At 35.1% G+C, this 12,810-nt stretch overlaps 2 protein-coding genes across 4 annotated transcripts in view; one reads left to right on the top strand and one right to left on the bottom strand.

The window, feature by feature from the left end:
- The window catches only part of LOC134233625 (UPF0046 protein K07C11.7-like), a 49,271-nt gene that overhangs the window by 19,905 nt on the left and 16,556 nt on the right, over positions 1 to 12,810 (bottom strand). The gene's annotated exons all lie outside the window — the stretch shown is intronic.
- The window catches only part of LOC134233624 (uncharacterized), a 30,701-nt gene that overhangs the window by 8,526 nt on the left and 9,365 nt on the right, over positions 1 to 12,810 (top strand). For both annotated transcript variants that reach the window (XR_009985035.1, XM_062715600.1), the window contains exons 4-5: positions 502 to 634; positions 2,323 to 2,436. Coding sequence is in view for 1 of the 2 variants with exons in the window: in XM_062715600.1 (XP_062571584.1) it covers positions 502 to 634; positions 2,323 to 2,436 (247 nt within the window). In the remaining variant the exon portion in view is untranslated. The remainder of the gene's footprint in view (positions 1 to 501; positions 635 to 2,322; positions 2,437 to 12,810) is intronic.

Raw genomic sequence — 12,810 nt, 5'->3', positions numbered from 1 at the left:
TATGCATTATAAAACAATGGAAGTAAGTAGGAGAAACGAAAGTACCAAATAAGTTTAAAAATCATGCAATTTTATTAAAAGCCTGGATACCTATGGTTTTTATTCCTCAAATGTTTTTATTGATCAATTATCAATTAGATAATATGCAGTAGGTAGTTCTAATCGCATTTCCTGAAAATTTATTTGAGATTTGATAATTTTCCCTACATCATATGGTTAACTTTCAAGATGGAAGTTTTAAGAAACACCGTGGGTAAATATATTTTACTTTGAGAATTTAGAAACATCTTTGTGAGCATTTTCAATTACTCAATGTCGGATTTTCAGAACCAGAGGATCAGATTACCTTAAGTGCTGCTCTTCTCTGACCCTTTGTTTAAGTTCACTGGTTGAGCTACATTTCATCAGAGAATTTTAGTTTGAAACATTTATCAATGACATATTTCAAAATTAATTGATGGGGAACTTATCAGCTTTATGAATATCTTCTCTCTCATTTAGAATAATGAAACAGGCCAAACAGTGAGTGGTTACCAAGTGATAAGACACTGTACAAAAGGTGTATCCATGAGCTATGAATGCTGTAATGCAGCAGGTACCTGTGAGGAGCAGATGTTCAAAGTACCTGGTAAAGGTATGTACCTTTAAAATTCATTTGTTGGAACCAATGTCTGTTAATTCAGTCTTGAAGGGTTAGAGACCAAGGTGTACTGTAAACCAATTTTTATTTGCAACTTTTATTTCGTGATTTATTGGGGGTGAAGTAGTTCTCAGCAATGCATTTTCATGATCAAGCCTCGTCGTTGTCGTTGTAAACTTTTCAGATTTTCATCCTCTTCTCAAGAACCACTGCACCAATTTCAACCAAACTTTCCACAAAGTATCCTTAAATGAAGGGGATTCAAGTTTGTTCAAATGAAGGGCCATGCCCTCTTTAAAGGGGAGATAATAATGAATTTGTGAAAAATAAATGCCATTTTTAAAAAATCTTCTTCTCAAGAACCACTGGGCCAGGAAAGATGAAACTCATGTGGAATCATTCTCAGGTACTGTAGATTCAAGTTTGTTCAAATCATGACCATAATGGTAGGATGGGGCCACAATTGGGGGATAAAAGGGACCACTCATGCATTTAAGCTTTTATACTCAACTGATTTTGCTTTTTCCTAGCCTCTGTACTCAGGTGAGCGATGTGGCCCCAGGGCCTCTTGTTTTATTATTGTTGTAAATTATATAATTTCACTGGGAATGATTAAAAAAACATTATATCATATATATGTATCAAATAAATATAAAAAGATATTTGTTTCTAAGGTATTAATTCAAAATAAGTAATTTCATAGTTGGAGGAGAAAAATTTTGATTTCAAAGGGGTTTTCATCAGTCCTCATCCTACGATGAAAAACCTCTCGTTTTTAATTGCCATGCCTATTTAACGATCAGTTTAAATAGAGTAACCTGTACTTTAGAATCAGATAGCTTTTCTAAAATCATAATCACATTTATATCCACAAAAAAGACAAAAAAATTAACTCAATAAAATACGGTAAAATTATACTAGATCCAATACGTTGTTTACATTGATGGGTCTTTGTGACGTCATAAAAACACAAAATCAAGAACGATAAGCGAGTAACAAATTTTCAAGTGGACAAGTTTTAGGCCTTTATTTTTCTGTTAAGCAAAGGCAGAAAATTTTTACCAAACATATTTTGACATTCTTTCATACCAGTCTTTATGTTTCTAAAGTAAAATCCTAGTACATATATTTTGAACCATTTTGTATGACCTTTAAGTAAAAGGATTGTTGTAGAATGCTGATTGTCACAAAAGAGGCAAACATTTCAGATAGAAATATATAATAGAAATCTGCTGGTTAAGAACAGCTGGATCATATTGACTCCACAGTAATTTGGACCAAAAATGCTTCACTCCATACACAAAAGCTAAAGCAACATTCTAGCAAGAATGAGAACAAACGTTTAACAAATAATAAACTTGCCTTTATTTAATGAATTTGTTGCAGAAAAATAGTTAATAAAACGTGTCTACCTTAAAATCAGCCCTGTGCAGGCTTCAGTTTGGTTAAGCAACATGCATACGACGTCATGTGACATGAGAGTATTAGATACACCGAATGTCATGTGCGGTTTGACGAGCCCAATCTAAATGAAAACTGGATAAGTATGATCTGCGCTCGCCCCAATGGTCGCACCGTCAACATATTATATTCATTGTATTCTTTAGTAAAACTATAAAGCTTGCAACATTTATACATTGGAACACTCTAATAAATGTTGTTGTTTTTCCCATATTCAATAGATGCTAACAAAGATGGTGGATCTCCAGTTGGTATAATAATACCTGTTGTAATAGTTGCACTTTTATTAGTGGTTTTTGGTGCCGTGGCTGTAGTGTTCTATAGACATCGTAAAGGTAAGCTTAAGATAAATTATTTTATTATACCCCCCGCAAACGAAGTTTGGGGGGGGGGTATATAGGAATCACCTTGTCCGTCTGTCCATCTGTCTAGCTGTCTGTCCGTCCGTCTGTCTAGCTGTCTGTCTGTCCGTCTGTTTGTGCAAACGTGTCCAGTCCATATCTTTCTTACGGAGGGACATTAGAATCTACTACTCCACACAAAGATTGCCCATGACCTAAGGGTGTGTCATGACCTTGACCCAAGGTCATTTGGGGAAGTTCAAGGTCACTGGAAGAAAAATTTCATAATTCGTGTCCGGTCTAGATCTTTCTTATGGATAAACTTGGTAGGTTCTCATTTCATGCAAAGATTGCCCATGACCCAAGGGTGTGTCATGACCTTGACCAAGGTCATTTGGGGAAGTTCAAGGTCACTGGAAGAAAAATTTCATAATTCGTGTCCGGTCTAGATCTTTCTTATGGATAAACTTGGTAGGTTCTCATTTCATGCAAAGATTGCCCTTGACCCAAGGGTGTGTCATGATCTTGACCCAAGGTCATTTGGGGAAGTTCAAGGTCACTGGAAGAAAAATTTCATAATTTGTATCTGGTCGTTATCTTTCTTATGGATAAGTTTGGTAGGTTCTCTTTTCACACAAAGATTGCCCATGACTTTAGGGTGTGTCATGACCTTGAACCAAAGTCACTTGGGGAAGTTTAAGGTCACTGGAAGTAAAATTAATAATTTGTGTCCGGTCCATATCTTTCTTATGGATAAACTTGGTAGGTTCTCATTCCACACAAAGATTGCCTATGACCCAAGGGTTTGTCATGACCTTGACCAAGGTCATTTGGGGAAGTTTAAGGTCACTGGAAGAAAAATTTCATAATTCGTGTTTGGTCCATATCTATCTTATGGATAAACTTGGTATGTTCTCATTTCACACAAAGATTGCCCATGACCCAAGGATGTGTCATGACCTTGACTCAAGGTCATTTGGGGAACTTCAAGGTCACTGGACAGTGATTTTTCTACACCTAATTCAGGTCCGAATATCGGCCCTTTCCCCTCTCAAAAATTACCGATTTTTTCCCAATTTCTGTTGCTTTTTTTCCCAACACAAAATCGTTGTTTTTGTTATATTGAATTTTTTACGTACGACTTATCTAAAATGGAACGCTATTGTTCTCAGTCACTAAGACTCTTAAAATAACAGTAAGGAACAGCAGATTACTCTGAGCGTTTATAAGACCTAGAAAAACACATGGGTCTCCTCCTTGTCAAACTTGTGTGTAAAGTGTAAGATGCATGTTAACCGGCAAAACATAGCTTTATTTGTAAATCCAAGCACTAATAGTTCTACAAAAAGCATTCCTGATTCCACGAAAATCAAACTGTTTCTACATCCGGCATTTGCAACTAGTATTGCAGAGAAAAATTGCAGCATTATGTTTAGCTAGGGTAATTAGAAAGCTTTAATAATTACTTTGAAAAATAAATGATTTGTAATAAATCATGTCAGATTATTCTATCTTAAACCATGACTATTACAAGAAGGATTTTCTCTTTATGTCTACCATAATGTCAGAGCAAAAATGGAAGTACATGTATACTGATATAGTCACAATAACACTTTCAAAGATTTAAAAAAAAAGGTTAAAAATATAGAACTGTGTTTAATTTATTATTTTGTAGCAAATAAATTGATTAATGATGTTACATTTACTTACATAGTTTATTTTACCTGCCAATTTAGGTTACATGACAATTTTAAACATTTTTCCCAATTTGATACAAATGTCGACAATTTTTCCCAATTCTAAAGGCCCAGGCCCCTTTTAAAAAATGTAGAAAAATCACTGCTGGAAGAAAAATTTCATAATTCATGTCTAATACATATCTTTATTATGGAAAAACTTACTTCTGAAATACCCAGCGGGGGGTATTTTGTCCCGTTTGGACAGTTCTAGTTTGATTTTATTCTGGGGCCCGTTTTACAAAAGAACTTACGACTAAGACCAAAAACTTTATTGTAAAATTTTGCAAAATTGATAATTATGTTCCCCAAACGAAGTTGGGGAACATATTGTTTTTACTCTGTTTCTTATTAAGGTCTTCCGTTTCCAACGGAAGACCTTATTGTTTTCGTTCGGTTTCTTTTTCCCTATTATTATTTTTCTTACCGATTTTGTGCACGCGATTTCTCGGAAACGGCTCGCCCGATTTTTACCAAACTTTCAGATCTGATAGATATTTATCTGAACCTTGTCGGAAATTTTTGTCGTTGATGACGTCACTTCCGGTCGTGAGATATGGACGATTTTCTGATTTTTAGAGGGTCGGCTTGTCCTGAGATCTCCTCCTAAACGACTGAAGATATCGACTTGAGATTTTCAGTGAAGGTAGAGGAAGGATAGTAGATGTGACATTTTGCATATAGAGCTTTCCAGGTAAAAAGGCATCGACGCTCGCCTGGGCCCGAAAAATAGGCTCATACGCATCTCGCAAAAATTGATACGTTTTCTATTATATCTTTTTACTGGTTAATATTTTGTTAAGACATATATAATAAAAAATGTGCAATAAAGTAAGACCTTTCATTTGATATGAAAAAAATGGGGTTAGCCCTTCAAATTAGGGGCATAGAGGGGCCAAAAGTCTCTCGTCTTTAACTCTTTAATGATCAATATTTTGTGATACATTACTGAAGCAAAGATATTCAACTTAACTATTTGCAACAATATATGCTAAAACTTTGATCATATGTTACGTAATAAAGGGTCACAGGGGGCTAGAATGCTAAATCTTTGACGTTTTATATCTCGAAAAGCGTGAATATTTTGATAAGCAGTATTAAACAAAAGAAGGTCAAAATAATGTTCCCAACAATATGCATACTTTCATTTTGTTCATTTTGTCCGTGGACACTTCCGTTGTAAACCGGAAGTACATGTAATTTAAATACATGTACATGTATAGCGATTTATTTCATTTTCTAATGAATGTAATTGTTCATAATAGAGATTTAAAGAATGCGTAGCATCTTAATATTTCCACCGGAAGTACGTTTTGTTCAAACCGGAAGTTGTCTAAATATGAGTATTTTCCATCGAAACTTTCAGGGATCATTACTGCTTGCTTGATGTAGAGTTGAAAGTAGTTTTGAGCACATACGGTCGCACCGGAAGTGAAGAAGTAGAACCGGAAGTTGATTGGAATTGATAGATCGTACATTTTTTTGTATTTCTAAACATATTTTGAAGAATTCTTGTGCCTTTTTGACATTTTTTATCCTATCAGTGGAATTATCCCAACACAGGTCTTATTCCATCAGATATCGGACGGAAGACCTACTCGTTGCTTGCAACGAGATCGCATCTAGTTATTATTATTTTTTAAGGTCTTCCGTCTTCACGGAAGACCTTATAGTGATTCTACTGTTTCTTATTATTCTTATTATTATTATTCTTTTTTTTGACAAAATTTTGTGCAGGCGATTTCTCGAAAACTATTCAGCGGTTTTTCATGAAACTTTCACAAAATATGTGTCATTATATGAAGTTGTTACATTCGAAGAGAAATTTGGAAAATTCGCTTCTGGTGCCAAGTTATGGACAATTTCCTGATTTTAAAATGCGATTTTGTCGCCCCTTTTTATTGAAAATGGCTAAGTATATGAACTGGAGACTTATTGGAGATGATAGATCATGACTTTCTGGTTTGCAGAATCACCTTTTCGTGCGTCGTCAGTACTTCCGGTTCTTACGAGATGCAAATTAAAAAAAAACGTATTTTCTAACTTTTTTATCTTTCAGTATTTTTCATTTATTTTTGGTATGTTAATAGAAACCCTCCTTTTAATGGTTACTATATAATTTGTTTGAGTGTTGATAAATCTAAACTCTAGATATTAGCATTCAAAAATCTGAAGCGGGTCCAAAATGGCGGCTGTCTCAGTCAACGCCGACATTTCGCAATAGGGGTTTATGGAGTCAGCCGAGCGTTTGCTTGAAAGTAACATAAGAATAAATGAAATGTAAAGGAATACTTGGATTGTCACGTCGTAGTTACGTTGCAGTTCTGTGTCAAACTAACGTCTTCTATAATTGGTTTTGGCTGGTTTTCAAAGTAGAGAAAGAAAAGACTAAATGTGCAAATGAAATTCGATACCTAATATTTTTTGTGCATTACGGAAAAACAGATCTTAAATCATACTTATAAGTAATACTTTCGCAAAAAGGAATATCAAGTAATATTGTCAGTATATATCTTAACCACTCGGTTTTTCCCATGCACACTTGTGTCATATTAAACTAATAAATAAAACAGAAATAAGAAAACGATTTTTTTAAAGATCGCTTCATGGAGTTTATTTGAGCATTCTTGTCTCAAAGACGTGATTCAAGTTATTAAGCATAAATGATATCTGATTCCTTGACCGTCGTAGAGCGAGCCATGTTTTTCGGCGAAACGTTTCAAACTTTTTCGATTAACTAATCGGGATAGTTCACTTTGGGGATAAACAGGAAATTGAAAAAAAATCATAACTGTTTCACCGCTTTAGTGTTACATGCATATATACAATATGGAATTTGTAAAATGTGTTAAATGTACTTTCTAAACCTCGAATCTTAGGCTATAAGAACATTATATTTAGTGCGTTGGAATTTCATGCTGGCGACTTGGGTCCAACCCCCCTTGTGTGCAAATCTTTTTTTTTTTTTTTTTACTTTTTCAGCTCGATTTTACTTTTTCTCTCCGGAATCGGACGGAAGACCACTCGTTGCTCGCAACGAGTTTCACATCTAGTCTTCTTCTTCTTCTTCTTCTTTTTCTTCCTGGAACTTTTTTGTCCGGGAATGATCTTGTAAACTGTTCGTCCGATGTAGGTAAAACCTTTTTAGGGTTAGTAGACATGTTATGTAGATTTGCGGAATCAAGGTCATTTTGCGCGCACGTGCTTGCAAGAGCGTGCACGTGCAACACGTGAAATGACCAATATAATAGATATAGCCACAACTGTTCTATTTTTAGATGAAATGCTTTGAAACTCATAATGTGAGGATATATTAGTAGTATAGACATGACGACATGGTGAAAATAGCAAGATCTCACGCGCATGCACATGCACTTCGCTCTGATTGGCTGAAACTAAAGTCTCAATATCTTTCTTGTTTTTTGACGAAATCCTTTGAAATTTTGAACATAGCCATGCATTAGGATATCCTACAACATGAAATAAAGCAATTATCATGAAAACACATGCATGCACGTGCGCTGCAATCTGATTGGCTGAAACTTTAAACAACTGTAACTCCCTTGGTTTTCAACCAAACAGGATGGGATTTGGAACATAGATAGATATAATGGACTTCTTTAAGTAGGTATGGTCACCATGCACATGCATACACGTGCGTGTACATGTGCTGCAATCTGATTGGCTGAAACTTTAAACAGCTATAACTCCCTTAGTTTTCACCCAAACGGGGTGGAATTTAGAACATAAATAGATGTAATGGACTTCTACATAAAGGTATGGTCACCATGCTCATGTATGCACGTGCATGCACGTAAAATGAGTAAAATCAAACATACACTTGAATAAGCATGTTTTTAAAAATATTTTTGGATTAAATACTTTAATATTGAGTGTATTAAAAATATAGATTGTGTTGACAAGATGATATGGTCATGACGCAAATGCATTCACATGTGCACGCGTGCAATGCTAAAGTTTAAATGATTTTTGTACACTTCTTTGTAAATGTTGCTAAAATCTCAGATGCATAGAGTTTGTCTTATTTCATGAAGCTTACAGTTAATATGGCACCAAAAGGGAGTTGGGGAGCATTTGGGGAACATCTGTAACGGTCCCCGTTACAATTAGCACTAGTTCTCTTTGAAATTGTCTGTGTAAAAATATCTTACCACATTCTTTTTTAAAAGTTTCAAATAATTTTCGATATAATGCTAATTAAAAAGTTATATGAATAGTTAAACTTGGTCTTAAGTTGTAAGTCCTTTTGTAAAACAGGCCCCTGGTTTCTTCAGATGTAGAATTGTTATATATGCAAATAATGTTAATGTTTTTAAAGGCACATGAGATATGAGATATGACTTGCTGCAATTAATATTTCTATCATTGTCGGTTGTTATTTGGTTTTGTCTAATACCAAATAGCTAACTTCAAACAAATTTACCACCAGATATCTTTAAAATGAAGGGCCATACAAGTGTAAGGATGAAAAAAAATAGAGAAGTTAGAGAGGTCATTTAATAATTTTCTTTTCAAGAACAAGTAAACTAACAAGAAGCCCATGGGCCTTATAGGTCACCTGAGTATCATGCAACAACTTTCCAACAATTGAATTTGATTCATGTTTTAATCTAGAAGCCATGAAATTCACAATTTTGAAAGAGGCACTATTGTTTATCATAATTATGCACTCATACTTACTTTGGTTAGTAATACCCAGAGGTACATGTAGATCACAGTAACAAAGAGAAAATGCATTTCCACTTTATCATTATCAGTTGTGCACCCAATCCCACAGGAACCACTGATTCTGGGGCCACATCTTTCAAACTTTTCGAAATTTTATAAATTTTATTTCATCATGTTGATTTATACCAAAGTGCAGATTTCAAAGCATTAAAACATTTTCAGACCCCCCCCCCCCAGTACCTCTGTCCCAGGGGCCAGGAAATTAAGCATTTTTGGAAGAAGCAGCATTCTTTGTCATAAATATATACTAAGATCATTGCCATAATACCCAGGATCAAAGGAAAAGATTTTCAAAGAATTTATGCATTTTCACTATATAAACATTAGAGCCCCTCCCTAACACAACAAGCCCTGACTCAGGGGCCCTGAAATTCACAAGAGGCATCCTTCCTCCTCATAACTATGTACATAGTTCATTGGTTTAATACCCAGGTACAGAAAAGAAGATTTTTAAAGATTTTATGCATTTTCACTATATAAACAATAGAGCCCCACCCCAACACCAGAACCCCTGACCCTGGGGCCAAAAAATTCACAACTGTGGAAGAGTCACTCTTTCTCATCATTACTATGTACTTAAATAGTTTATTTAATACCCAGGAGCAGAGAAGAAGATTTTTAAAGAAATAATACATTTTCACTATATAATCAATAGAGCCCCACCCTAACACCGGAACCCCTGACCCTGGGGTCATAAAATTCACAATTTTAGAAGAGGCATCCTTATTCACCATAACTATGCACTTGGTTAGTTTATTTAATGCCCAGGAGCAGAAAAGAAGAATTTCAAAGAAATAATGCATTTTCACTATATAACCTACTTAGCCCCGCCCTAGCACTAGAACCCCTGACACTGGGGCCATTAGATTCACAATTTTGGTAGAAGACTTGATGCTGATTACAATCATACCAACAGTTTGACTGCTTGATGTCCAGGAGTAAAAAAGAAGATTTTTAAAGATTGCACTAATTTTAGTGGTTTTTGCCCCAACCCCCAGGCCCCAGGGGGGCAGGGACCATGAAATTCACAACTTTTGCTCCCCTTTACCTATAGATGCTATATGCCAAATTTGGTTGAAATTGGTTCAGTGGTTTCAGAGAAGAAGCTGATTAATGTTCAAATGTTAACGCACGACGGACTACGACGGACGAAAACAGATAGCTATAGGTCACCTGAGTTTACTCAGGTGACCTAAAAATTGAGAGAAAAAAGAATAACCTATTGGACTTACCTGTCTGAACTACTCTGGAAACAAGCAAACAACCTAGACAATTGTCAAAACATAAATCTCACTTTAACAAATAATTCTCTGAAGTTGAAAATGTTGAATTCCTATAAATGCTCCATTCACTAGTCGCCATTAATAAAGCTGAACACAACTTGTAAATAGGCATTTGCAATATTAGATCAATATACTATCTACAATATCATCTACGGGGTATACCCTTTGCATTCGAAACACCTGACTACTTTATTGTCAGGGGTATCAGCATTGAATGGCAACACATTTGTACTGGTTTTCTTACAATACCTTTGTTTACATTTTATTGCAGTTGTATTTGTGTTTGATTGATACTGCACTGACCTCTGCAATTGTTGCAAGTTTTTTTAGCTCTACTGGTCAGAGACCAGAAGAGCTTATGCGATAGTAATGCGTCCGGCGTCCGTCCGTCTGTCTGCCTGTCTAGCTGTCCGTCTGTCTGTAAACAATTTTTCAAAACGCTACTCCTCCTACAATTTTAGTCTGATTTCAATATAACTTGGCACACAAGTAGACTACACTAAGATACATAAAATATTGCATCGGTTTTTGATTTCGATGAACGGTGTTGCCATGGTTACTAAAAATAGAATTTTCTGAGAAATTCCTTTAAAACGCTACTCCTTCTACAGTTTTGGTCTGATTTCAATATAACTTGGCACACAAGTAGACTACACTAAGATACATAAAATAGTGCATCGGTTTTTGATTTCCTTGAACGGTGATGCCATGGTTATTAAAAATAGAATTTTCTGAGAAATTCCTTTAAAATGCTACTCCTTCTACAGTTTTGGTCTGATTTCAGTATTACTTGGCACACAAGTAGACTACACTAAGATACATAAAAGAGTGCATTGGTTTTTGATTTCGATGAACGATGTTGCCATGGTTACTAAAAATAGAATTTTCTGTGAAATTCCTTTAAAACACTACTCCTTCTACAGTTTTAGTCTCATTTCAATATCACATGGCACACAAGTAGACTACACTAAGATACATAAAATAGTGCATCGGTTTTTGATTTCGATGAACGATGTTGCCATGGTTACTAAAAATAGAATTTTCTGTGAAATTCCTTTCAAACGCTATTCCTTCTACTGTTTTAGTCTCATTTCAATATCACTTGGCACACAAGTAGACTACACTAAGGTGCATAAAATAGTGCATCGGTTTTTGATTTCGATGAGCGGTGTTGCAATGGTTACTAAAAATAGAATTTTCTGAGAAATTCCTTTAAAATGCTACTCCGTCTACAGTTTTGGTCTGATTTCAATATTACTTGGCACACAAGTGGACTACACTAAGATACATAAAATAGTGCATCGGTTTTTGATTTCAATGAACGATGTTGCCATGGTTACTAAAAATAGAATTTTCTGAGAAATTCCTTTAAAACGCTACTCCTTCTACAGTTTTAGTCTCATTAGCTCTACTGGTCAGAGACCAGAAGAGCTTATGCGATAGTAATGCGTCTGGCGTCCGTCCGTCTCTCTGTCTGTCTGTCCGTCTGTCTGTAAACAATTTTTCAAAACGCTACTCCTCCTACAATTTTAGTCTGATTTCAATATTACTTGACACACAAGTAGACTACACTAAGATACATAGAATAGTGCATCAGTTTTTAATTTTGATGAACGATGTTGCCATGGTTACTAAAAATAGAATTCTCTGTGAAATTCCTTAAAAACGCTACTCCTTCTACAGTTTTAGTCTGATTTCAATGTAACTTGGCACACAAGTAGACTACACTAAAATACATAGAATAGTGCATCAGTTTTTGATGTTGATGAACGGTGTTGCCATGGTTACTAAAAATAGAATTTTCTGTGAAATTCCTTTCAAACGCTACTCCTTCTACAGTTTTGGTGTGATTTCAATATAACTTGGCAGACAAGTAGACTAAACTAAGATACATAGAATAGTGCATCAGTTTTTGATTTTGTTGAACGGTGTTGCCATGGTTACTAAAAATAGAATTTTCTGTGAAATTCCTTTAAAACACTACTTCTTCTACAGTTTTGGTCTGATTTCAGTATAACTTGGCACACAAGTAGACTACACTAAGATACGTAGAATAGTGCATCGGTTTTTAATTTCGATGAACGGTGTTGCCATGGTTACTAAAAATAGAATTTTCTGTGAAATTCCTTTAAAATGCTACTCCTTCTACAGTTTTGGTCTGATTTCAATATAACTTGGCACACAAGTAGACTACACTAAGATACATAGAATAGTGCATCGGTTTTTGATTTTGGTGAACGATGTTACCATAGTTACTAAAAATAGAATTTTCTGTGAAATTCCTTTCAAACGCTACTCCTTCTACAGTTTTGGTCTGATTTCAATATAACTTGGCACACAAGTAGACTACACTAAGATACATAGAATAGTGCATCGGTTTTTAATTTCGATGAATGGTGTTACCATGGTTACTAAAAATAGAATTTTCTGTGAAATTCCTTTAAAACGCTACTCCTTCTACAGTTTTAGTTTGATTTCAAAATAAGTTGGCACACAAGTAGACTACACAAAGATACATAAAATAGTGCAATGGTTTTTGATAAGTACAAACCAGTAGAGCTACAGTCTCGACAGAGACTTCTGGTTTCAGTATCACTTGG

The sequence above is a fragment of the Saccostrea cucullata genome, unplaced genomic scaffold (assembly GCF_032062105.1).
Source record: "Saccostrea cucullata isolate Sc308-1 unplaced genomic scaffold, CSIRO_AGI_Scuc_v1 ctg174, whole genome shotgun sequence".
NCBI lineage: Eukaryota > Metazoa > Mollusca > Bivalvia > Ostreida > Ostreidae > Saccostrea > Saccostrea cuccullata.
The sequence above is the reverse complement of the archived record's forward strand: the minus strand, read 5'-3'. Positions and strand labels throughout refer to the sequence as shown.